Source organism: Erpetoichthys calabaricus, chromosome 5 (assembly GCF_900747795.2).
Source record: "Erpetoichthys calabaricus chromosome 5, fErpCal1.3, whole genome shotgun sequence".
NCBI lineage: Eukaryota > Metazoa > Chordata > Cladistia > Polypteriformes > Polypteridae > Erpetoichthys > Erpetoichthys calabaricus.
The window spans coordinates 61594027-61620128 of NC_041398.2; the positions used below are offsets into that span (position 1 = coordinate 61594027).

The following is a 26102-nucleotide window of genomic DNA, read 5'->3' on the forward strand; positions in this document are numbered from 1 at the left end:
ATACGCGGACATTTGGCATTGCTTTCAAAAGATACAATTGGTACAAAACATGCAATGTCCAGATCCAGAATATAACAATTGGTTATTACAACTGGGAGATGGGACACTCACCAATACAGATGGACTTCACCCCGATATTATTACAATTCCTCAAGCCTTTATCTGCGACGACTTAGTTACAGAGATATTTGGAACAACAATCTCATTAGACCAAATACCCCTTTCAACACAACGGACTATATTATGTCCAAAAAATATTAATGTTGATCACATAAATAACCAAGTCATTGCATTACTTCCTGGAGAGGCACGGCTCTTTCTAAGCTCTGACAAAGTTGACTCTGATGACGACAATGACCATCTTAATTTCCCCTTACAATATTTGAACACTATTAACCCAGCCGGATTACCACAACACAATCTTAACCTTAATATCGGAACAATAATCATGCTATTAAGAAACCTTAACACTAAACAAGGTTTATGCAATGGTACACGTTTAGTCATCAACACCATGACACACAATGTTATTATACCTCTCTGAGCCCGTTTTTGGACATGGACAACTTTATGTGGCCTTCTCACGAGTTCAACGTTCATCTGACGTTATAGTTAAGATTATAAATGATCCATGCCAAGTAAAACTCATTCTAGGACAAGACACCATCTTTACTACTAATGTTGTATACAAGGAAAGTTTCCAATAAATCTTTACACTGTGCCATGCAGTTTATTCTTTGCTTCCTATGTGCGTCATCTACACCTTCACACTATGCTATATCTCATACATACATCACGCTATTTGTAATTACCCAACACCAGGGGTTGGCGAGCGAAGCGAGCAGGGGGCGGAGCCCCCTAGTTCTACAAGAAATAATTTTTCCTAATATCAATTACGATCCAAGTGTGTTAAAAACACACTTTTTTATTTTGATTCTTTTTTCTTGAATATCTGCACATAATGGTTTGTAAAATGTCACTTAAAGGCTATTTGGATGTTACATCACAACGCGTAGAATACAAGTCAAAGGAGGTTATCAGGTCAGGGTTGGGGAGCATGCACTGGTACAGCACGTTGTCGCTTCCATCTCATGATGAAACACCTTGGGATTCCGATTGGCAACCACCTAGCTATACATGGTTCAGTTCTACACTCCAGAAATAACCCACTATGTGCATACGCAGGTGTTATGTGGGCAATCCCTTGGTCTGGTTTAGCTGCTCGGGTCCTCAATAATGAGGATCCTGCGAGCCAGATCACCCTCAGGGAATCACGTCTCATGGCCGTAGTGCCGTACCTGATGCTCCCTCACAATGCAAGTAATGTGCCTCATTCGGCACTCCATGAGCAACCACTCATTTGACACAAAGTCAAACCAGCAGCACACAAGGATTCACCGAAGAGAGACAGTACCATAGGAGTCCAGTCTTTGTCACAGGTCACTTGATAGCATCCATGTTTTGCAAACATATAGCAAAACAGGAAGCACCAGGACTCTAAGGACTTGGGATCTTCGTCCTTTTGCAGTGATATCCAGAGCACCACACACACACCCATTTCCAGCAATCTCATGACCCCCTCCCCCCCATGCTCTCCCAATCCGACATTAATGTTGCTGCTGAGCTAAGTAAACCTCAAGATCTCCGCAGACAGACACACTGCTGATGGCTGTACCCAACAGGTCATTAAAGGCCTGGATTCTTGTTTTTATCCAGGACACTCACAAACCTAGACACTAAGACTTCCTGTGGGATACTGATGTAATCAGTCAGGAGGTAGAGGTCGCTGTGAGGAAAGGGGTGGAGGAGGAAAGGGAGAGGAAAAGAGGAGGAGTGAATAAAGTTAAGGAAGAACTGACTAGATTGCGTGGTCCATTTATTTCAGCAATATACTGTATAACACTTCCCTCACATTCTCTCAAAAGCCCAGATCACAGTCACCATTGATCCCACGAACATCACAGCAATGTCAGCAATGTCAAGATCAGTGAATCTCTCTTCACCAACAGATGCCACACAACCTCTGGACCCAACAACGCTTCCCAACACTCAGTTCATGCAAGCACTGAACAGGATAGGAGCAAGGATACACCCCAGACGAACCCCATAATCAGCTGGAATAAACACAGAGGTTCTGCCTCCACTCTGCAAGCACTCATAGTACCAATGTACCGGTCAGCCAGAACATCCAGCAACTTCGGGGGGATCCTACAAAGTCTCAGGATGTCCCGCAGGGCAGCTTGATCAACTGAGTCACTTTACAAAAATCGAGAAAGGCTGCAAAGAAACTCTGCCAATATTCACATTTGCGCTTGATGAGAATCCTCAGTGCCAGGATGTGGTTGATGGTAGACTTCTTAGGCATAAAACCAAACTGCTCCTGTTGCTTGTAGGTGAGCAAGTTATCACAGATCCTACTGAGGCTGACCCTAACATGGACCTTACCAGGCACCGAGAGCAGTGTTATCCCCATCTAGTTGCCTCAATCCAAGCGATCACTCTTCCCTTTCCAGATAAGGGAAATAGGTGCTGTTTTCCAGTCAGTTGGGATGATGCCCATCTCCCAGATGGAAGCAAAGATTGCTTGCAATGCCAGTAAGACAGCCTTTCCACCAGCCTGGAGAAGTTCACCCCGGATACCACAGATCCCTGCAGCCATCCCTACCCTCAGCTGGTTCACCATCTGTGCAATCTAAGTGAGACTAGGTGGTTCACACCTAATTGGAGGATTAATAACTCTGGACCCAGAGATGTCCAACGTCCTAGCCGGAGGATCAGCTTTGAACAGCTGCTTAAAGTAGCCAGCAAAGCGGGTCACAACTATAATGTCATCCTTAAGGACTATTCCATCAGCCACCCGGACTGCGACTCTCTGAGGAACAGATTCGGATGCATGTAATGCTTCGATTCTTCTGTAACCCGGACATGGGCCACTAGACCATAGATAGTGTGTCACTTGTTCACAGATTCCTTTAACAAACTCCTCCTTATCTGCCCTCAAAGCCCTCACACAGCCATCCTTCTCAGTTCCCAGTACAGAATGCAGCTGCCATCGTGCAGCGCTCTGCAACTTCTTTCGATGATACCCAGGGTGCTCTGCAAGATGAAATACCACCTGCTGGGAACATGGCGCATGGCTAAAGGAAGTTATGCTTAAATCAAATAACATACTAGTGAGACCTTATCTGGAATGCCATGTGTAGACTTGGTCTCCATAGTACAGAAAATACATAACAGAATTGGAGAAAGTCCAGAGAAGACCAACTAGGCTGATTCCAGGAATAAGAGGTATTAGCTAAGAGGAGAGACTGAAGGAGTTAAACTTTTTCATCTTAAGAAGACAGAAATCAAGAGGTGGCATGATCAAAATGTTTAAAATTATGAATGTAATTAGTACATTAGATAAAAGTTATTATTTTAAAATAAGTTCTTCAACAAGAGCATAGAACACATTTGGAAAACTTAACAGCAGATTTCACCCAGTTATTAGAACATTTTTCTTCATACAGAGAACCACAGACATATGTAATACATTATCAAGTAGTATGGTGGAGAGAAGGATTTTAGGGACGTTCAAAATTCAACTTGATATAATTTTGAACAATCTAGGTAAATAAGATGGACACATTTGTTGGGATGAATGGCATGTTCTCGTCACATGGATGCAGTGAACCTGGTTAAGAACATATGCTCCAAGAAATTAAAACGCAATACTGAACACTCACAGTATGAGGACCACCAAGTTTCAGAATTTGAAAGTCTGCAGACTATACGTACTAAGTCTAAAATCAAAAAATTAAAATCACTAGTTAGACACATAGCATTTCTCAAAACCGTATCTTTATTAGAGATGGCATTACACAAATAACATTATTTATCAAAGCAAAGGAAACGTACATGCCACTCCTCCAATAATATAAACTGCATACAATCATATAAATTAGCAATACATTTAAATATCTAAGGCCTATAGGCTTCAATATTCACTGTTTATGTACATTTCTTAGTTTTAAATTTTAAAGAACTCCTGAAAGGAAAAAAAATGTGACCATATTTCACAGCTTGATCTGTCACCAGAAAATACAAATCAGTTATGCAAATTCTGCAGTAGTAGTAGTTGTTCTCTGTTATATAATTTCATTATTAATATGTACACTTGAAAAGTAAAACATTCCACAATACATCCTCAAAAGATGATTTAGTTTTTATCAATATGATGATACACTTACAATGCAAGAAGAAAGTTATTTGTTTCCACTGAGTTAAAAAAAAAAAAAAAAACTAAAAAGAATATTGTTTACATACAAATAATTGTCTTTGATAGTGAATGCTGGTGTATTAACTTGACCAAAATATGCAGATCAAGTTTAAAAGCCCTATCCTCACTAATACCTTTTAACTATCTTTTGCACTGTGTCCCTGTTAAGTATTGGCAGCCACTCACATGGATATTACAGGCTTCAGCTCTAGAAACCAGATCGTCATTTGAAAATAAATCCACATTAATGTCCACAGAGTAAAGTTTCAAAAATATATTTGCTTTGCATCTCCTGGAATCTGCTCCATTGGACAATATGGGCACTTCAACCTACAATAAAATATTTATACAAAATGTTAATAAAAACATTTTCAGCATACTTTTTAAATAAAATTTACTGTGACTAATGTTGCACTTCATAAACCAATCAATATACAAGTGTCCCTACCCAGCATTTTAATACAATTCCACAGACAAAAATGTTAAACACACTGTGGACAGTATTATATGAATTAGAACTACAGTTTGAGTATTCCTAAGTACTTAACCATTTAAACTCCTGCTGAAATCTACCAAGCTCCTCCAAAACAGCCTGCAATGTTTTAGCATACTGACACAATCAAATGTTCGTTAGTTAGGGTTAGGGTTGCTGGTGCTAGCCAGCTACAGTGCATCCGGAAAGTATTCACAGCGCATCACTTTTTCCACATTTTGTTATGTTACAGCCTTATTCCAAAATGGATTAAATTAATTTTTTTCCTCAGAATTCTACACACAACACCCCATAATGACAATGTGAAAAAAGTTTACTTGAGATTTTTGCAAATTTATTAAACTAGGGGGCTTCCCCCCCTGCTCGCTTCGCCCGCCAACCCCCATGTTTGGTTTTCCGGATACACACTTTTAAAATTTTTTTTTCTTTGAATTGTTGCTATTTCTTTAGTTTCACTTTTATTTCAGTACTTCTGTAAAAGCAATATTTGTAATCTTGCGAGTCCCAATATGCTGAATCTTTTTAATGAGGTCAGGACAGGTTTCTCTGTTTGGAATTTCAGCACAAACAAAACGATCTATATCATCAGCAGTTAATAATTTTTTTTTTTTTCACAAAGTAAAAAAAGTAAGTAGAGTTCTGCATTGGACTCCAGTCTGTAAAGTCGTGCTATTTTCCTCTCACAGTTCCAAAGGTACATGGGGTTACCAAGGTGATACCCCAGCTTTTGTCTAGGTTTTTGTACAAGGGCTAGACAGAACGTTTTTGACTCCTGGGGTAAATATAGATTTTTAAATAAGCAGACAGATAAATATATATACACTAACAAAGTAACCAATAAATGCATGTGCGGTAAACTCCGTTTTTGAAATTCTCAAGATTCTTTTATTTGTCACATGCATAGTTATACAGGACAACACGCAGTGAAATGCATCCTGATCTGCTTATCAAAAACTGTGCAAAGTTAGAAGAATATCAGTTAGATTAACAAAAAGTCATAGATTGAAAGATAACAGTATAGTAGAACATAAAAAATAAGTAAAATTATGTGAATAAAATAGAATTAAGTGTTAAAGTGCAATAGTATAGTAATTATTGTGCAAAACCAAAGTTAGACTGGTGCATAGTTAAATGAGGCAGTTTGTTTGTTTGCGCTACTGCGATCTTTACTCTCTTTTTTTTTATATTTTCTAATTTTCCTACTTTCATATCCTTTAACTTTCTCCACATGTGTATAGCGCCGTTTTTTTTTTTTTGATACTTTCTAATTTCACTGGTTTCATAGTCTCTAACCTGCTCTGCATGTGTTTAGCGTCAACGTTTGTAAACGTCTTTATGAAGTTCTAGTTTGTCATTTTACTCATTGTCTTTTAATTCTGAGCCGTACAGTAAAATACATAGAACAGAATAAATCCTCAATACAATATAAAAATAAAAATTCTAGAAGTACGGAGTAGAATTTCACATTAGATGATATCACATAATATGATTTGGATTTGTTTTAAGTCCTGGAGACCTCATTCATCAAGCTGCCTCCCCCATTTTGCCATTCAACATCTGAAATTGCGCTAATCCGATGAAAGAACCCCTCATTCCCATGTCCCCATTCATCAGGGATGACTTTACCTTAGACAGGCAATCTACAATTTAAAGAGATTGTTATTTTCTTGTGAATTATTACATATGCATTATTTTCACTTTTACTTTAATACCTTTTGTAAAAACAATACTTGTTTCTTTATTTCCTGCCCAGCGCATGTTTACATCTCTTTCTTCCCAAATGTATAATACTGCTTGTGTTGTGAAGGGTGTTGCGGCTGAAGGTACGCTAAGGATATGCCTTTGGATCATTTGCTGTCTTTTTGCTGCTTGCTAGCTGCCTCTTCTGCCTGTCGCATGTCGTTGTTTCAAGACCTCCGAGCACATGATGCTTGCCTGCCAAAAGCAATCCAACAACTGCTAGCTTAGAGGTCTGTTGACTTGTTTTAAATGATGGCTCACTGCCTGGTCTCATGTGACTTTGTAAAAGCAATACCTGTCTTTTATTTCTGGCCCCGGGCATGTTTGAATTCTTTCTTGCAGGATGTATGACGCTGCTCGCGTTTGTTTGGGGTAGCTGCCGTCGCGCTGCCCTTCGGTCTTTTTAAAGCCTGTACAGCCGCTGTCCTTTTTGCTATGGCCCTGGGACAATCTTTTGGCACCAAGTCTCATGTTGACAGTCCCCGCGAGACGCACCGTGGCAAGTCTCCTTGGTCTCGCAGGTCTTTTAAATGTCTTTCGAGATTATCACGTATCGTAGCCTTGCATTTGCTTTCCATTCCAGGATTTCCTTTTATATATAGAGAGAAATAAAAAAATTTAGAAAGCACATGTACATAAGTATTCACAGTGTTTGCCATGAAGCTCAAAATTGAGCTCAGGTGCATCCTGTTTCCCCTGATCATCCTTGAGATGTTTCTGCAGCTTAATTGGAGTCCACCTGTGGTAAATTCAGTTGATTGTACATGATTTGGAAAGGCACACACCTGTCTATATAAGGTCCCAGAGTTGACAGTTCATGTCAGAGCACAAACCAAGCATGAAGTCAAAGGAATTGTCTGTAGACCTCCGAGACAGGATTGTCTCGAGGCACAAATCTGGGGAAGGTTACAGAAAAATTTCTGCTGCTTTGAAGGTCCCAATGAGCATAGTGGCCTCCATCATCCGTAAGTGGAAGAAGTTCGAAACCACCAGGACTCTTCCTAGAGCTGGCCGGCCATCTAAACTGAGCGATCGGGGGAGAAGGGCCTTAGTCAGGGAGGTGACCAAGAACCCGATGGTCACTCTGTCAGAGCTCCAGAGGTCCTCTGTGGAGAGAGGAGAACCTTCCAGAAGGACATCCATCTCTGCAGCAATCCACCAATCAGGCCTGTATGGTAGAGTGGCCAGACGGAAGCCACTCCTTAGTAAAAGGCACATGGCAGCCCGCCTGGAGTTTGCCAAAAGGCACCTGAAGGATTCTCAGACCATGAGAAAGAAAATTCTCTGGTCTGATGAGACAAAGATTGAACTCTTTGGTGTGAATGCCAGGCGTCACGTTTGGAGGAAACCAGGCACTGCTCATCACCAGGACAATACCATCCCTACAGTGAAGCATGGTGGTGGCAGCATCATGCTGTGGGGATGTTTTTCAGCGGCAGGGACTGGGAGACTAGTCAGGATAAAGGGAAAGAGGACTGCAGCAATGTACAGAGACATCCTGGATGAAAACCTGCTCCAGAGCGCTCTTGACCTCAGACTGGGGCGACGGTTCACCTTTCAGCAGGACAACGACCCTAAGCACACAGCCAAGATATCAAAGGAGTGGCTTCAGGACAACTCTGTGAATGTCCTTGAGTGGCCCAGCCAGAGCCCAGACTTGAATCCGATCGAACATCTCTGGAGAGATCTTAAAATGGCTGTGCACCGACGCTTCCCATCCAACCTGATGGAGCTTGAGAGGTGCTGCAAAGAGGAATGGGCGAAACTGGCCAAGGATAGGTGTGCCAAGCTTGTGGCATCATATTCAAAAAGACTTGAGGCTGTAATTGCTGCCAAAGGTGCATCGACAAAGTATTGAGCAAAGGCTGTGAATACTTATGTACATGTGATTTCTCAGTTTTTTTATTTTTAATAAATTTGCAAAAACCTCAAGTAAACTTTTTTCACGTTGTCATTATGGGGTGTTGTGTGTAGAATTCTGAGGAAAAAAATGAATTTAGTCCATTTTGGAATAAGGCTGTAACATAAGAAAATGTGGAAAAAGTGATGCACTGTGAATACTTTTAAGATGCACTGTATAATAGTTTCCACACTTCCGAAATAGCTGTTCAGCTCTTTCTTTTACGGTTTTGTCTGATATACAGAAAGTGGTGTGAAACAGAAAAGAAACCCAGTAAGAGGTACGTCTATAAGGAAAAACACCTGAATAAGAGAGACCAGAGGAGAATGGAAGACTAATTTAAGGGAACAGAAATGCCACAAACACTTAAATAATAGCACTGTATACCAAAATTGTCCAGAGCAGAGTTTCTGAATGCAAAGAATTTAAAATATTGAAGCAGACAGAGTAAAGTTTCACAAGACCATGTTGACTTCCACCCCTGTCAACTAAGAACAGACAGACGAGGCTATAGTAGGAATGTGATCAGCAAAACTGAACAACTGAATATTGGAAAAATGTCACCTGTTCTGATAAATCTCAATTTCTGCTCTGGCATGCAGATGGTAGGCTCAAGACTTGGCCTCAACCGCATGAGTATGTGGATAAATCCATCCTTGTGGCAATGGTGCAGACTGGGGGTGGTACTGGAATGGTGTGGAGAAGGTATTCTTTGCCGACCTACGGCATCCTAATACCAACTGAGTATCATCTGAATGCTATATTGTACCTAAGCATTACTCCTGACTATTTATAACTACAATCTAGACTTTTGAACATACTTGTAGCATGTCAATACACTGAGTCACAATCCAAAAACTATCTCAAAGTGGATCCATGAACACAACGGTGACTTTGATTTAATTCAATGATCTATACAGTCCACAGCCCTCAATTAAATATAGCACCTTTGTGATGAAGTGGAACTGGTGGTTCACAGCATGAATGTATGCCAGAAAACCTGCAGGAACTGAATAAAGTTATCAAGTCTGTATCAACTAAATTGCCTTAGGGAAGAAATAATCTGAAAGAACTACATCGATTGATTTCTTCATGATATAATAAATAATTCTAACAAATTAAAAATAGAAGGAAAATACTATTTTTCAAATTTGCGTATATAGCAATTAGTAGACTTTTATGACATAATTGTATTTTTCAATGCCAAAAATAAAACTTTATGTTAATGCATTATGCCCTTTTGTTATATCATGGCCCACCTTATACAGTCATTTTTTTTTTTTTTTAATTTCAATTACAGTGATGCTTACCCCCAGCAGGCTTTCTTGTATTCTACAGCTCGGGTAGGCAATGCCGGTCCTGGAGTGCTGCAGGTTTTTGTTCCAAACCTGTTTCTTAATGAGAATTCAACTATTGCTAATGAAGCACTTCTTGCCCAAATGACATTTTTCTGCTTCATTTTAGTGGTTCCCCACCCTTAATTTCTTATTTCAGTCTTAAACAGCTGCATTCACTATTTTTAATGGCTCCTTATTAGCAATAAGATGTGAATGATAAAGGAGCCTGCAGTTCTCCATCTAACTTGTTTCCATTTATACCTGTGTGAATTCATTATACACTATTTGGTTTAATACAGCACAAAGAGAAAAATGTGACTGAAAATTATCCTTTTTAGGCTTCAAATCATTTGGGTGATTTCTGTGAAAATGAACAAAATCTAGAATATAAGAACATTACATTGCAGATTAACAAGTGTGATGGTTTCAGTCTGGCCAGGACGTTCCTCAACTAAGAGAAAGAGCCTTTCTAGGACACAACATCCCCGAGACGCTAGATGGCAGCTCCCCTGGACAGAAATGGTTCCCCGGATTCCCACAGGGCAGCATGGGACATGGAGTCCAGTTCTTCAGCCCTGTTGGGTGACATGGGTGCCGCCAGGGGAGCTCACCAAGAACCCAGGGACTATTATGGTGACGTTAACCCGGAAGTACTTAGGAGTCACAAGGACGGAAACCCACAGTACTTCCGGGACACCTGAAGAAGGAGTTTGACCCGGAGACGGAATACTTTCGGGTCAGAGACTTTAAAAGGACTATGGGAAACCCCAGCAGATCGAGCCGGAGTTGGGTGGGAGTGTGACGGGGCTGCTGGGAGTTGGAGGATTATGATTATTATTGTATTATTGAGTATTGTGAATTGTGGAGTGTGCGGTGCTTTGTGCACTTTATTGAAGAGAAAATATTGAAGAATCTTCTTGTGCTTTTACACGTGTGTCTGGGACGTCTGTCTGGTGGATTCAACGGGGCAACAGCGACCCCTAGCATCCGCAAGAGCCATAAAATTAAATAAGGTCTGAGATTGGCAAGGACTGGTTTATAATTAAGCACATGGGTTGGAACGAAAACCTGCAGCCACTGTGACCCTCCAGGACTGACATTGCCTACTCCTGCTCTACTGTGACAGGTGTTTTACAAAACCTTAAGAAAATCAAACTGTTATATTTTGTAATGTTATTCATTACTCTCCAATTATTTCCATATTTGAATGGAGCATTTTTATTTTTCCCCCCACAACTTGCTCTTACAATTTCTTTCTGAAGGTTACGGTCTTTTTTTATATGTAAACCAACCAAAAAGAATTGCTTCTTTCAACACACAAAGAAAATTTAAACAATGCTACCATCCTTTTCTAAGATTTCTGACTGAAATTCACATTTGAATAATTTAGTCAGATTATAAAAAATACAACAGTACAAATTACTTGCCAGCTCCCAACACAGTAATTAACTTACTTGCTTCCATTAATCATTTTATTTAATGCGTCCCTTGAAATAATGTGTCCACACACCAGCTTCATTGGAGGGTTGCTGTCAGTTGTCTGTTGTCGAAGTATAGGGCAAGCAAATACAGAATGATACCAGCATTTTTTGCCTAGATCAACTTCAATCTGTAATTTAAAATGAAAATTATAAAACAGCTAATAATCAAAACACTTGCTACCAGATCACATTGTTTCTCTTTTACAAATTTCTATATAGGGTAAAGAAAACATATCACCCACACACAAAAAAATAAGAACAAATTTGATGACACAAAGCAATTTGGCTCAATATGGCTCATCAATATCTGCTCCCCTACCTTAGCGAAATATCATTCAATAGAGTTCTGAAGATCCCCTAGTTACTTCTGCCTACCACAATACTTTGTAAGGTATTCCATATGTCTAATGTTCCATGCATGAAGAAAAAAAATTCTAATATTTGTGTGAAATTCACCCTTAAACAATTTTTATCTGTACCTCTTGTCTTCTTAGAATTTAGAAATTAAACAAACAAGAAGAGACCATTCAGTCCATCAAGCCTGTTTGTTTAGCTAATAGCTAAGCTATCCCATTATCTTATCCAGATACTTCTTAAAGGTTGTTAAGGTTTCTGCTTTAACTACTGTCTCAGTAGTTTATTTCAGGATTCTCACAATTTTGAGTAAAGAAGTAATTTCTAGCTTCAGTTCTAAATGCACTTTCCCTTAATTTCCATAGGTGTTATCGAGTATGTGATTCACCGTTAAGATGAAAGAATTGGATCTATTTTATCAACACCTTTGAGGATTTGAAATACCTGGATTAGGTCCTCATGCATTCTCTTCTGCTTGAGACTAACCAGGTTTAATTACCTGAGCCTCTCGAAGTAGGACATGTATTTAAGTCCACTTGGATGTTCTCCTCTGCACAGCTTCAAGTACTGCTGTGTCTTTCTTGAAGGGTGGTGACCAGAACTGCACACAGTAGTCCAGGCACACATTACCCCTGTACACAGTACTCCAGTGCATTATATAGTCTGAGCATAACGGACCTTTGATTTATATTCAACAGTTTTTACATTATAACCTTGCTGAAAGAACTTATTTTAGAATAACAGTTTGTAACCACTGAACGAATTCTCTTCATAATTTCAGACACATGTCTTCTCTATATGAACATTTTTAGCTTAAGCAAACTTTTATAATAGCACACTCCACAAAGCCCTAAGATTAGTCTATTTGGTTCTTCTCTGGACTGCTGCTATATCTTTTTTTGTAATTTTAGAAACCAGAGCTGGACAAAATACTCCACATGAGGCTTCAACGGTATGTAGCATAGCTTAAGAATAACTTTGCTTGACTTGTACTATTGTACTCTTATATTCTACTAGCCTTCTTAATTATTTCTGTATACTATCCAGATACAAATGCACTAGGATTCTTAAAGTGCACTTCAAGTTTCAGAACTTCCCGCACTGTGCTAATAATTCTAACATATTTACTTCCTATATGTAATATCTTACATTTACTTACATTAAATTTCATCTGATGTATATCTGTAATTACTCTCCTGAATCTAACATAAATATTGAAAGGAATCTTGCATTTTGCACAAGATTCTTCCATAACTGTATTTCAGATCTTCTAATATTCTTTTGAATTGTTCCTCTCTTGTGCTCATACGCCATACATGTAATGCCAGAGTCATCTGTCTAATATGTATTATATAGCTGTATTACAATTTCTTTCTTATAAGGTACTGTATCTGATGACCTCTCTTTTTACAAAATGTATTACAAATATGTAATTAAATGTGTTTGAAATGTTCTTCCATTCCTCTAATCCCAGTAGTCATATATTTATGTTCTGGACTCCTTTATTCTAACAGTGTCACAGAAGATACCACAGGGTGAGTTCTGGTTAAACTTTCGGAAGTTTCCAGAGACTTGCCTCCATCTATATGTATTTACCAAAAAGAACTTGGATAACACAGCTTTAAGTATTGCTAAATAAAATGTAGTATAAAATATTCAACATAATTTGCTATCACTAGCACAGAGGCATACATCATGAAAATATTCAGAGTAAATATACAAGATGGAGAAATTTTTGAAGGGGTGAATTTTGCTCTCAATTTAAACTCAACACTTTAATAAAACTATACCTCAAATAAGGCTGGCAGTACCATGATATTCAGTAGGTCGTTTTAAACTTTTAAGTAAAATTTATGATCATTTATTTAACTTTAACATTTACAATGTGACACTGAATTGGATAAAGTGCATTACAAAACAGATGGATTGAGTCTTAAATTGAACAGGCTTGAAGAGGGTTACACATGGACACACAAGCTAAGGCCAATAATCATTTTTGGCGTAGACAAAGGTCTAAAATCTAAGGTTAAAATTCCTTTATTTTATTGGATTACAAAAATTAAAACATAATGTTTGATAAATCGCAGGCCAAAGATTAATCATCTAACAGTTTTTACACATTTCTTTTAAAGAACGAAAAATCAAGGATTAGAGATTATGTGGGATGCAGCCATTGTTTCACACTTGGAACTCAGGAATGAGTGTTTTAGTTAAATGAAAAATGTTTTGTGGAGTGTTTTAGCAGACCGTATTCCAATAATGACCATAATCACAGGTTATGCGGATTCTGCAAGCTTTCTCTTAATTAAAAGATTTCAGTTTTAGACAGCATTAGGCTGACTGATGACTCTAAACTGGCTCTTTATGACTGCATGTAGGTGTATGCTTGATTGTGTCCTGTCTGTATCTGATGTGACCTTGAACTGGGAAAATAGGTTAAAATTGATGAATAGATTAAATTTCTACAACTAAAGGTATGTATCTTCAAGTTTGCAATAAAACAATGTCTATATCAGCAGATAACCATTAGATTGGACTGATGTCTAGATCAGTGCTCCGCAACCGGTGTGCCGCGGCACACTGGTGTGCCTTGAGCCGATACAGGTGTGACGCGGTCAAATAAGACAATTTTCTAACTAAATAATATTTCAACGGTCCTCCTTAGAAACACAATAACGAGAATACGTGCAATGAAATATTCGCGTAAATAGCCTTTTAAAGGTTTCATAATTTTATGTGTCATTTCTCTGAAATAATAAATCCCATCGCCTGGCGCCTGTCGCCTACAACGTAGGCCCTACGTAATCGCCAGACAACTCCGTAGTATGCTTTGATAGGCAGATCGCTCCGTGTCCTCACCTAGATTCAATTCAAGCCGACGTATTAGTCGTGCTACGTCGCATTCACTCGTCTTGCGACAGTAGTTATCATTCATTACTATTAGTTGTGTTGCTGAATTGTGTATGGTTAACGTTCTTCGTGTGATTCATATTTAGTTTTATACCCCTTTAAATATGGATAAATTTTTACATGGAAAAGATTCGTCTTCACGTACAGATGATGAAGAACCCAGCACAAGTGTTGCAAAAAAAAAACAAAGAAGATTGTGAAAAGGAAGTACAACGAAGACTACATTCGATACGGATTCTCGTGGTGTGGTGACGAAACGGCTCCAAAGCCACAATGCATCATTTGCGGCGATCAGCTATCAAACGAGGCAATGGCACCCAGTAAACTAAATCGCCATCTAAATTCAAACCATCCCAGTTACGCCAAAAAAGACAAACAACTCTTGTGTTAATTAAAAATGATAAGCGGTCATGCTTAAAAGATCTTGACCAAGAACTTCGGGTTGCGCTGTCAAATATTGAGCCGAATATAAAACTTTTGTGTTCATTGAAACAAGCGCAGGTATCACATTAATCAGTCATTATGTTATAATAATTATTAAGATTGCATAAAAGTTAATATAGTATAGTTTTTATGTATGTATACTTATAATAAATGTATACTTATAATAAAAAATGAAAATTTATTGTAAAATTTGTGTATTAAATTCATATCTATATATCAGTGGCGTAGCTGGAGATCATGTTGCCCGGGGCGGTGAAAAATTTGACGCCCCAAAGCTGAAAGAAATTTTTTTTTTTGCGCCTCCTCAAGGAACAAAAAAAAAAGAAAGTACCGTAGTTTGGACGCCCCTAAATAGCTGACGCTCGGAGCGGTGCCGTCCCCTCCCCCAACCCCCCCCCCCCCCCCCCCCCAACAACCCCCCCCCCAGCTATAGCGACGCCACAGCTATATATTTAACCTTTGACGTGCCGCGGAATTCTAGGAAGAACTTTGGTGTGTCGTAGGTGAGAAAAGGTTGCGGAGCACTGGTCTAGATGAGACAACATCCACCTCCAGATAACCCCAAAGGCTCTTTAGGCAATGCCTTGTAACAAATAACCAAATATCTATGTCTTTATATACTTACAAAAACAAATTCCTTTATTTGTAAAATTTACTAAACTCTATGTGAATCTGCAAGCAAAAAATGAATCTGCTACTTACTGGCAACTCATCCTTCTGGTTCCAAACACCTGTGCACTGTTGCTGCTCAATGACAGCTTTAATGTTAATGAGGGCTGGCAGTGCCACACAACCAGCTGAAAAACTGAATAGAAACATATCATTTAGTTCAAGAAAAACTTTCATGGGCAGACTAAACATTAGAATATTTTGTCTTTTCCATTAACATTCATTGATCATCAGATAAAGGTGAATAGCTAGTAAATAGTGGTCAATAACGAACCTTCTCATATCAATGATTTGATTTTTTACATAAAACAAATAAAAATAAATCAAAATATTTCATACAAGAGGAAAAACATTCGACCCACCTAACACTGAGAGGAGATTCCACAGAAAGACCAAGGAGAGCACAAGCATCCCTTGTGAAGATGTCACAAATGTCTGCCCACTGGTTAGAGTCAAGCAAGTGAACATAAGGAGAGTTTTCTATGCCTTGACGCAAATACACTAAGCTTCCCATTAACACCTGGATATCTGGAAATATTAGGGAAGAAAAATATTAATTAACGGGTTTCCATCCACAAACCCAAAGCCGGTTAGGCGGACTTGTGATTTCATTCTTCTGCTTTGCAAATAACTCTAAAAACAAACTATTATTAAGTATTTGCCTGTCATATAAACACTGCACAATGAACCAATGCAGACTCTTTATTCTCACACGATTTTCCCCATGGTTTGTTAAGAGTCATCACAGAGAAAGGGTGAAAAAATCCAACACCAATCACTGTACTTAGTGTTGCCCAAGTAACAGTGGCTCATTCTAGAGATGAAACAACTATGAAGCATGCAAGGACTGATAATAAAAAGATTGCCTTTAAATGTCCTATGTACACTATTGGTCAAAAGTTTTACAGCACCTCAGATTTTTCAGTTTTCATGGAAATTCACACAGTTTCATGAAATCAAGGCAAAGAACAAATAAACAATGACAAATAAAATAAGTCAGGGAATCATTAAGTGTACAAACTTTTATTTATATTTTTTATTATTAAAGTAGCCAACTTTTGCTGATATAACAGCCAAATTGTGGTAACCCTTTTGAATCAGAATGCCAGTCACTCTGTGCAAGTTACCAAGTCTGCTTCCATCAAAAGAACCCCAGACCATCACACTTCCTCCTCCAAGTTTGATAGCTGGTGTCACACATTGAGGAACCATCTTTTCACCAACTCAACAGAGTACAACCACCCTGCGTGATGAACCGAAGATTTCAAATTTTGATTCATCACTTTCTTCCAGTCTGCAGTAGTCCACAGACGGTACTTCAAGGCCCTATTTTGCCCTTTGAGGAATGACTTTCATATTGCCACTCGCCCTATCAAACCTGTAGCACAAAGTCTCTTCCTCACAGTAGAAACGGAGACTTTCTGTTTTCAACCAATGTTAAGCTGTGCTTGAAGTTGTTGTATGGTGAGGCACCTACCACACAATCTGGTGACACTCAGAAACTTGTCTTCTTGCTGGGTTGTGGCTTTGGGTCTGCCAGATCTCTTCCTATCAGAGTTTCTTCCAGTTTCCAATTGAATTTGGATTGTGTAGGACACTGCACTCACTGACACTTTGATTTCTTTTTGCAATTTCTCTAAATGAAAGGCCTACACTGCTCTGTCTCATTTCATTTGTTAAGTGCCATTTTCTTGCCATTATCATTAGAATTCACAACTTTCTACAGTAAAATATTGTCCAAGTAGTACTTCACAGGGTGTAGTAACACAGTCTGTTCCAACTCTGCTTTAAGACAGACAGAGGGTTTTCAGTAATCAACATTAGTTAGGACACCTGTACAAATTATTTGCTTCAACTTGCAAGGCTTAATTTACTTTAATTGCTGCAGAACATCTGTAAGTAGTAACCTATTAGCTGTTCCCTGAAGAAGGCCCATTTGTAATATTCTGAAATATCCTTTTTCAGTTTTTCCTAACCTAAACTTTAAATTTATATATCTCTGGCAGTTTACTGTTTACCTTTTCACCATTTTAGGTCATTCATTGCTAATAAAATTTGAACAAAACTGGAAAACTGAGGTGTTATAAAACATTTGACTGGTAGTGTATAAATTGTATAAACTACCAATTCTTTATACTGTGTTAATCAATTTGGCAGAAGTTAGCAATTCAAATTAAAATAATTACTTTTTAGAGAAATTCATAACCAAGAATGTTTACACTGAGCCTGACATGGCCCGAGGCAGAGAATGGCAATAAACTGGTCCAGCAGAAGTAAAAGCCGAGGATGAGTCAAGCAAGTTGTATATACTAGACAGGAAGAAACTCTTGATCATAAAGTATTGTGGACCAAGCAGTAGGAGGCTAAGCCTATTCACATCAAGTTCCTAGCAGAGTCCTCCTCAGTCAATCTAAAGTTTTATGTTGGGGTGTAAAATAGAGGACAGCACTGTCACTCCCCTGTGTGTTAAGATACAGACCCAGAAGCATTTTCTCAGCTGATTCTCTATTGGTCTGGGGTAAGGGTACTGAAGAAAATCTCCATCTTCATCTCCCAGCACAGAAACCACCACCTAATTTTGACCATGTATAAGCCTAATCAGGGCTGGGGAGAATCCATAACAGTGGTCAAATAATAATAATAATAACAATTCTTTGCATTTATATAGCGCTTTAATCACTACTCAAAGCGCTCAGCAACTGCAGGTTATGGGCCTTGCTCAAGGGCCCAACAGACCAGAGTCCCTATTGGCATTTACGGGATTCGAACCGGTAACCTTCCAATTGCCAGTGCAGATCTCTAGCCTCAGAGCCACCACAGGTAACAGCAGACCTCTGTAGAAAAAGATATTAGGCTGGCTATCAAGAGCCAACCTTGGCAGGCAGATGAAATTTCTAGCGTCTACCACTCATACTATACTCAGGCCAGTGATGATCCTGCTGCAATAAGCTTTAAACCTAAAACAAAATCTAAAACACATATTTTTACATCAAAGTACTCTATGGCAGCATTTCCTTCTTCTTGTACCAAGAATGTGTAGAGCAGCACTCTATTATTTTGTAGCATAACTACACTACTGTATCTATATAAATAAAATTCTTTTCGTGTTTGAAACGGAAATGACGTATGACCACGGAACATATTATAATATAGGAACTTATTATTTGTGTGAGAGTTATTTTACTGATATTGAAAAGAAGTAAAAAGACTGTTTAAATAAGGAGCTGGGAAGGTGAATGTAAAGAAGAAGCCAGCGGTAAAGCAAGCGAGACTCTATAATAAGGACGGTTGGATGTATGGAGAAGGAGTGCCGGCTAACCTAGAAGGACCTTCGGAGCACATGGCTTTACTTTGCTTTTATGGTGCGGGAGTCGGCCATGGACGGACGCTAACGCCGAGACACCCGGATGAGACGGACTTCTTCCTTCAACAAAGGAATCGTTGCCAGGCCGGTGAGATCGCTTCTTTTACATTTAAATTCAGTCAGCAGAACGTATCTGACTTGATCACTGGATTCATTGCAGATTCCCAGGCCGTGCGAATTTAGACTTTAAAACAAGAACGTGCTGTTTGTAAATAGGGTAATTTTCCGTTTCTTTTCCTTGCTTGCTTTCTTTCTTTCTTTGCTGTTTCACCGTTTTCTGGGGAGTATATTATAGAGTGTTTAACACTAGAATTACCAGAGCCTACGAAAAAACTCGTAAATCCGTCCCACCTTAAATCGCGTCTTAAATCCGTTTGCACCTCTCCGCCAGAGTCCTTTGTCATCTAAATGTGCTGATAAAGCTACTAGCAGCCAGCTATTCCATCCCCCCACCGACTTAGAATGAACTTCTCTCCTAGCTCAAGCCTTGCCTTGATTTGATTACCTGGGATTGAAGTGGAGTTTTACAGTGGAAATAATTCTAGCGTTATTTGGAATACATGCATTTCATGTGTGTTCCATTTCTATAGTTGGCTGTGCAAACACATTTTTAAAACAGAAACGTTTTTCATATTCTAATAGTAAATGACAAAATGTAGGCATAAACTATATAACGTATGAAGCCTGAAGTCCATATATCAAAGAAACACTTTCACAAAAGGTACAAATAAAAGAACACGTGCGCCTTCATTCAAAAAAAAAAAAAAAGCAGCGTTAGCATGCCACATTGACACTCTTATTACAACTGCCGCAGTGGCGTAATGGTATCAGCGCCTGACTGGGAATCAGAGGGTGGCGAGTTCGATTCCGCACGGCTCCACTTCGAGAAATTAACTGCTCTTATTCTTACAATTTTAGAATAACAATATAAATTTGATTTCAGTCTGTAACAGGCGGTGTAACTTATGATACTGGTAAAGGTTAGCTTTTTTTTTTTTTTTTTTTTTTAATTCACTTTTCATTCTCGCAGTCACATTCAGAATCAATCCATACAACCCCATCTGACACAGCTGGTTTCACATAAATAAAAGTGCACTTTTATTCAAGACTATAACCGAAGAATAAAGAAAGCAAGTTACAGTTGGTGGTTGATACGACAGCTTGCGTGGTGCAATGTTAAGAACTGCTGATTTCCGATCCGTGCTATATAAAATCATCACATTCAAATATTAACAGTTCCCACACACCCAAGGTCCGCCATTCCTACATTTACAACATGTGTACTTGTTGCAGTGTACACACCTCTCTGTGCTATGGTTCCTATTACAGTGAATGAGCACCTGGCACTGTACTTTCTTCCCTGGGGGAAGCTGAGGTCTTAGAACGGAAGTTTGTTGACGCTGTATCATCTTTTCTTTTTCCATCGCCTTTTCCTGTAAGAAGCGACGACGAAGTTCCTCTGCAAGGTGAGCCATGAACACTCTTCTTTCCTCAGCGGACCCCGTGCATGCCTTATACAGTACGTGTGCGTTCATCGCTGCTAGGTCAAGGATGTTGTACAACACAGCAACCGGCCACCTGCGTGTTCCTGTGCGCACTGAACAAGCACGCGCCTTCTGGTCCATGATGTCAACGCCACGCTGGGGAAAAAAGAAAGACAAATATATGTGACATTTTGAAGAAATCATTTTATCACCAGAAGAGCACCAGAATACTTCGTCACACTAATATTTTTTTCATTAGCATACCTTCATGTGGTTGTAGTCTGTGACCGTGTTTGTTTTTTTTTTTTTTTATCTTGCCCAATCTCCACATCATGGTGCATTGTGCTGAGAATGCAGACAGACTTCATCTTTTTGGGCACATACACTGTCAGCATGGCACTGGGAGATCTAAACACCAGCGTGGAGAATTGTTCGTGTACTGAACTGACTTTAGCTGCAGGTGGAAGTTCCCGTCGCACTTTATTCATGGTGCCAAGCAGAGTTGTATTGCGGTGCAGCAGTCTATTAGCCAGCGAAAGTGACGTGAAGAAGTTGTCTGTTGTTACGGTTCTGCCTTTTTGGATTGCGGCAGATTTGGAGACAAAGTACATGTGCAATGCCACTCCTTATTTAGGAAAAGATCCCAGTCGTCCCACGGGAGAAAGACTTTCCGAGTCTGTGGTCATAAAGCTTATGGAGCCATTTCTGGACAAAGGCAGAACCGTAACAACAGACAACTTCTTCACGTCACTTTCGCTGGCTAATAGACTGCTGCACCGCAATACAACTCTGCTTGGCACCATGAATAAAGTGCGACGGGAACTTCCACCTGCAGCTAAAGTCAGTTCAGTACACGAACAATTCTCCACGCTGGTGTTTAGATCTCCCAGTGCCATGCTGACAGTGTATGTGCCCAAAAAGATGAAGTCTGTCTGCATTCTCAGCACAATGCACCATGATGTGGAGATTGGGCAAGATAAAAAAAAAAAAAACAAACACGGTCACAGACTACAACCACATGAAGGTATGCTAATGAAAAAAATATTAGTGTGACGAAGTATCCTGGTGCTCTTCTGGTGATAAAATGATTTCTTCAAAATGTCACATATATTTGTCTTTCTTTTTTCCCCAGCGTGGCGTTGACATCATGGACCAGAAGGCGCGTGCTTGTTCAGTGCGCACAGGAACACGCAGGTGGCCGGTTGCTGTGTTGTACAACATCCTTGACCTAGCAGCGATGAACGCACACGTACTGTATAAGGCATGCACGGGGTCCGCTGAGGAAAGAAGAGTGTTCATGGCTCACCTTGCAGAGGAACTTCGTCGTCGCTTCTTACAGGAAAAGGCGATGGAAAAAGAAAAGATGATACAGCGTCAACAAACTTCCGTTCTAAGACCTCAGCTTCCCCCAGGGAAGAAAGTACAGTGCCAGGTGCTCATTCACTGTAATAGGAACCATAGCACAGAGAGGTGTGTACACTGCAACAAGTACACATGTTGTAAATGTAGGAATGGCGGACCTTGGGTGTGTGGGAACTGTTAATATTTGAATGTGATGATTTTATATAGCACGGATCGGAAATCAGCAGTTCTTAACATTGCACCACGCAAGCTGTCGTATCAACCACCAACTGTAACTTGCTTTCTTTATTCTTCGGTTATAGTCTTGAATAAAAGTGCACTTTTATTTATGTGAAACCAGCTGTGTCAGATGGGGTTGTATGGATTGATTCTGAATGTGACTGCGAGAATGAAAAGTGAATTAAAAAAAAAAAAAAAAAAAAAGCTAACCTTTACCAGTATCATAAGTTACACCGCCTGTTACAGACTGAAATCAAATTTATATTGTTATTCTAAAATTGTAAGAATAAGAGCAGTTAATTTCTCGAAGTGGAGCCGTGCGGAATCGAACTCGCCACCCTCTGATTCCCAGTCAGGCGCTGATACCATTACGCCACTGCGGCTGTTGTAATAAGAGTGTCAATGTGGCATGCTAACGCGGCTTTTTTTTTTTTTTTTTTTTTTTTTTTGAATGAAGGCGCACGTGTTCTTTTATTTGTACCTTTTGTGAAAGTGTTTCTTTGATATATGGACTTCAGGCTTCATACGTTATATAGTTTATGCCTACATTTTGTCATTTACTATTAGAATATGAAAAACGTTTCTGTTTTAAAAATGTGTTTGCACAGCCAACTATAGAAATGGAACACACATGAAATGCGTGTATTCCAAATAACGCTAGAATTATTTCCACTGTAAAACTCCACTTCAATCCCAGGTAATCAAATCAAGGCAAGGCTTGAGCTAGGAGAGAAGTTCATTCTAAGTCGGTGGGGGGATGGAATAGCTGGCTGCTAGTAGCTTTATCAGCACATTTAGATGACAAAGGACTCTGGCGGAGAGGTGCAAACGGATTTAAGACGCGATTTAAGGTGGGACGGATTTACGAGTTTTTTCGTAGGCTCTGGTAATTCTAGTGTTAAGGGGGTGGCATATTAATTAGGGTTTGTGTAGTTATTATAGATTTGACAAGGATTTAAAGGGTGTTTATTGTTTTGTTTGATTTATAATATATTCTTTTTTGATTGTTTAAAGAATTGTTGGGGTGATTATTTCCTTTGTATAAATTCATAAAAGACAACTCCAGATGAGGATATCAAATTGGGGCTAAGGTTCGGTTGGGTTCTGTACTTAACAGAATTAATTTTCCTAAGAGTAGGAGATTTTGTGTGTGCTGGGCTCCTCATTCAACTTAAGAGGAACGCGCTACACCTTGATAGTAAAAGAGATGAAGAAAACAGCTTTGCGTCTTTCTACTTTTTAACTGCACTGAGCTGTAAACAATGTGAAGACGAGACCGCCTTCAGCGGCGAGGGGTCGTAAGCACAAAGTGGACGCTGGGAGGCGCGGAATGTCGGGCTTTTCCTCCAGGTCAACAGCTTCGCAGTTTCAGGCAGCGTCCTCTCTTCTCGCACTGTTTGTCAAACTTCAAGTGCCCCGTCGGCTCCTGGGACAGTGGAAATCTTTGCGAATAAGTGTAATCGGCGCTATCAAAGCGAGACTCTCTTGGTAAATTGCGGAATTGGGACTTGGGAATTGTTTGGACCTTCTACCCATTAAGCACGGAAAGGCAGTGTCCACATTTCTCATAATAATTTTTCGCTTAAATCACAGGCATATAGTGCAAGGTTGTCAAGCAGGTAGTTTGCCCGAAACCACTGCACTAATACTCAATGTATCTTTGCTTCTTAAATGTTAATGTTTGACTGTTTAATAATTTATACGCTTCTTATATCTTCTTCAAATTATTTTATCAAAATGTTTTACTACTTAATAATTAATATTTATATAATTTCTATTTACTGTAAATGCTCTTTATTTGTTCAAAAATAACATTGGTAATTAACAAACTTATTTTATAAATACTAAATTTTAGTTTTTTTTCCCTTGCACTCAGTGAGCGAAGCCACTGGGTAATCAGCTAGTACCAAATAAAAAGTACAACTTACCTTACATATAAACAATTAGTTATGGTAAAATTGAATTTCAAAGTACTAAACACATTTTTGAAAAAGGTTACATGTATACTAGTATTAACACATTTCAAATGTTCTTTATTCAAACTATACACATACCTTTCTGGTGGTTTAAAGCAAAGGGCTGAAAGTTTTTGGCATACTGAAGTGCTTCTTTTTGGTTAGCAGTACCTCCCATTAACAGGCTAATGAAATACAATCTGTGCAGCTTAAACTCTAGTGAGCTGTTCTGTGCCATTAACATTTCTCTGTTTGTGATTGCCCATCTGAAAGAAACATTTGATGAAATTTATCAGCAAATCTTTAAAATGCCAACTTTTCAAAGAAAAAGAGTTATTGTTTAAAGCCAATCCACATTAAAGACTTAACTTACAGAATTTGTGACAGAAATTAAACAACATAGACCCTAGGGACTCTACTTACCAAAATGAGGGCATATCTTACTATTACAGTGGAGTAATTTTTACTCACTCTTCAAACATGTTCTATTTATACTCTGCACCATATTATCAACAATTAAAAAAATAGAATAGTAACCATGTTCATGTTAACTTTGTGCTTCAAAAAATAAATACAGAAAATAATCTAGTAGCACCACCCAAGTAGCAACAAGAATGTAGTGATGAGTACATGAACTATTAACAGTTGCTTAAAGACAACTTAAGGGTATAATGTCATTGTTCACAGTGCAAATATTGTGTGTTTTCACATGCGAGAACTTAGCCTGTCTCTTCTGAAGTTCAGTACGAAAGACACATGGGGAAAGGAGTTTGGGCTCTCTAAATTTCCACTCATAGCCAAAAGGAAGACCTCCACTACACAGATGAGTCATGACTACATCCAAACTCTACCTTTCAACCCAACCTACCCTGTCCCACTAAAGATGCAACAATATCATCATATCGTCCATTCTAACGAGCCCAGGAACAGACACACTAGAGTCCAACAACCCTACACAACCTTCTTGAAAATGAAAAAAAAAACAGCTTAAAAATAACATCATTAAAAAGCCTGCCTATTTTATTTTATTTGTGGATATCCTTGGTTAATTCGGTTTTACAGACCCAGGACAGACACACTAGAAGTAATTATGGCTAGCACTTTGTAAACCATTTTGTTTTTCCTCACGGAATGTATCATGTAATGTAAAGTTATCATAGTAGTGCATTTATGAAAGGAGAAATGTATAGAATACGTGATGCACTTGTGAACTGACGAGATAATTTTAAATTCCCTGCTAAGTAACTATACAGTAGCAAGTCAGATGAACAAATAATAGAGACGGCATCCAAAATTTAGGAGAAAAAAAAAAGGGGACGGGGGAATGCTAGTAATGTAATCACTTTAAATTACAAAATGCTAAAGATGGAAATGGAAAAATGAAAGGAAATCAAAAGATGTCATTGTGCTTTCAGATAATAAAATTTAAGTTCTCCTGTAAATCCATAAGAAATGTAAAGACATAAAGTCAGAATATGTTGCATTCAGAAAATATTTTCATAGTTTTTTATGAAAAGACAATTTTATAGCAACAAGAATGTAATACACTGTATTTGATTTTTTTCCTGCTGCAGTCAGACTTGCTACCATCTGGTTTATTTTGCAACTGCAACTGAATGGCACTAACATTGCTCTTTCCAGTTATTAAATGCAATATATCATTTTCTTTGATTTTTTCATGAGTAAATTAACTTTTCCATGAGGTGGGTCTCAGGACTTTGACTATAACAAACACTTTTCTTTAAGATGTGTAGAAATAGCCATAAATTCTTCTCAGTGAGTCACTCCTGAATGTGAAAGGGGTATTCACTGTTGCTTTTATAAAATACCAAACATTGTCCCATATGTGTTAAAAACATCTGAAAACTAGTTTCAAGTAGTTGCAATTTATAGTGGATGCTTCTTGTTTCTATGTATCAATCTATCACTTAATTTTCAACAGTGCAACAGTGCAAAACAATACTTTATGACTTTATGACAACAATATGGATTTTATTCTTGCTTGGTCAACATGTACAGCTTTACTGTATATGCCACAATCAGCACATGGGAAATAGATGGAATTCTGGTAGGACATCTCTTGAAGATCATCCAAGGTCCAGCTGGCCTTCAACGTGAATGACAGAAGAAAA

The 26102-nt window shown here is 38.8% G+C and overlaps 1 protein-coding gene across 1 annotated transcript in view; it reads right to left on the bottom strand.

Annotated features, from left to right (window-relative positions):
• Positions 1-3820: 3820 nt before the first annotated feature.
• Positions 3821-26102, bottom strand: part of LOC114651693 (E3 ubiquitin-protein ligase RMND5A) — a 72092-nt gene continuing 49810 nt past the window's right edge. Inside the window, exons 5-9 of the mRNA XM_028801565.2 lie at positions 24070-24236; positions 15949-16114; positions 15620-15722; positions 11183-11337; positions 3821-4588 (exon numbers count right to left, since the gene is read on the bottom strand). Coding sequence (XP_028657398.1) covers positions 4525-4588; positions 11183-11337; positions 15620-15722; positions 15949-16114; positions 24070-24236 — 655 coding nt within the window. The 3' untranslated portion in view covers positions 3821-4524. The remainder of the gene's footprint in view (positions 4589-11182; positions 11338-15619; positions 15723-15948; positions 16115-24069; positions 24237-26102) is intronic.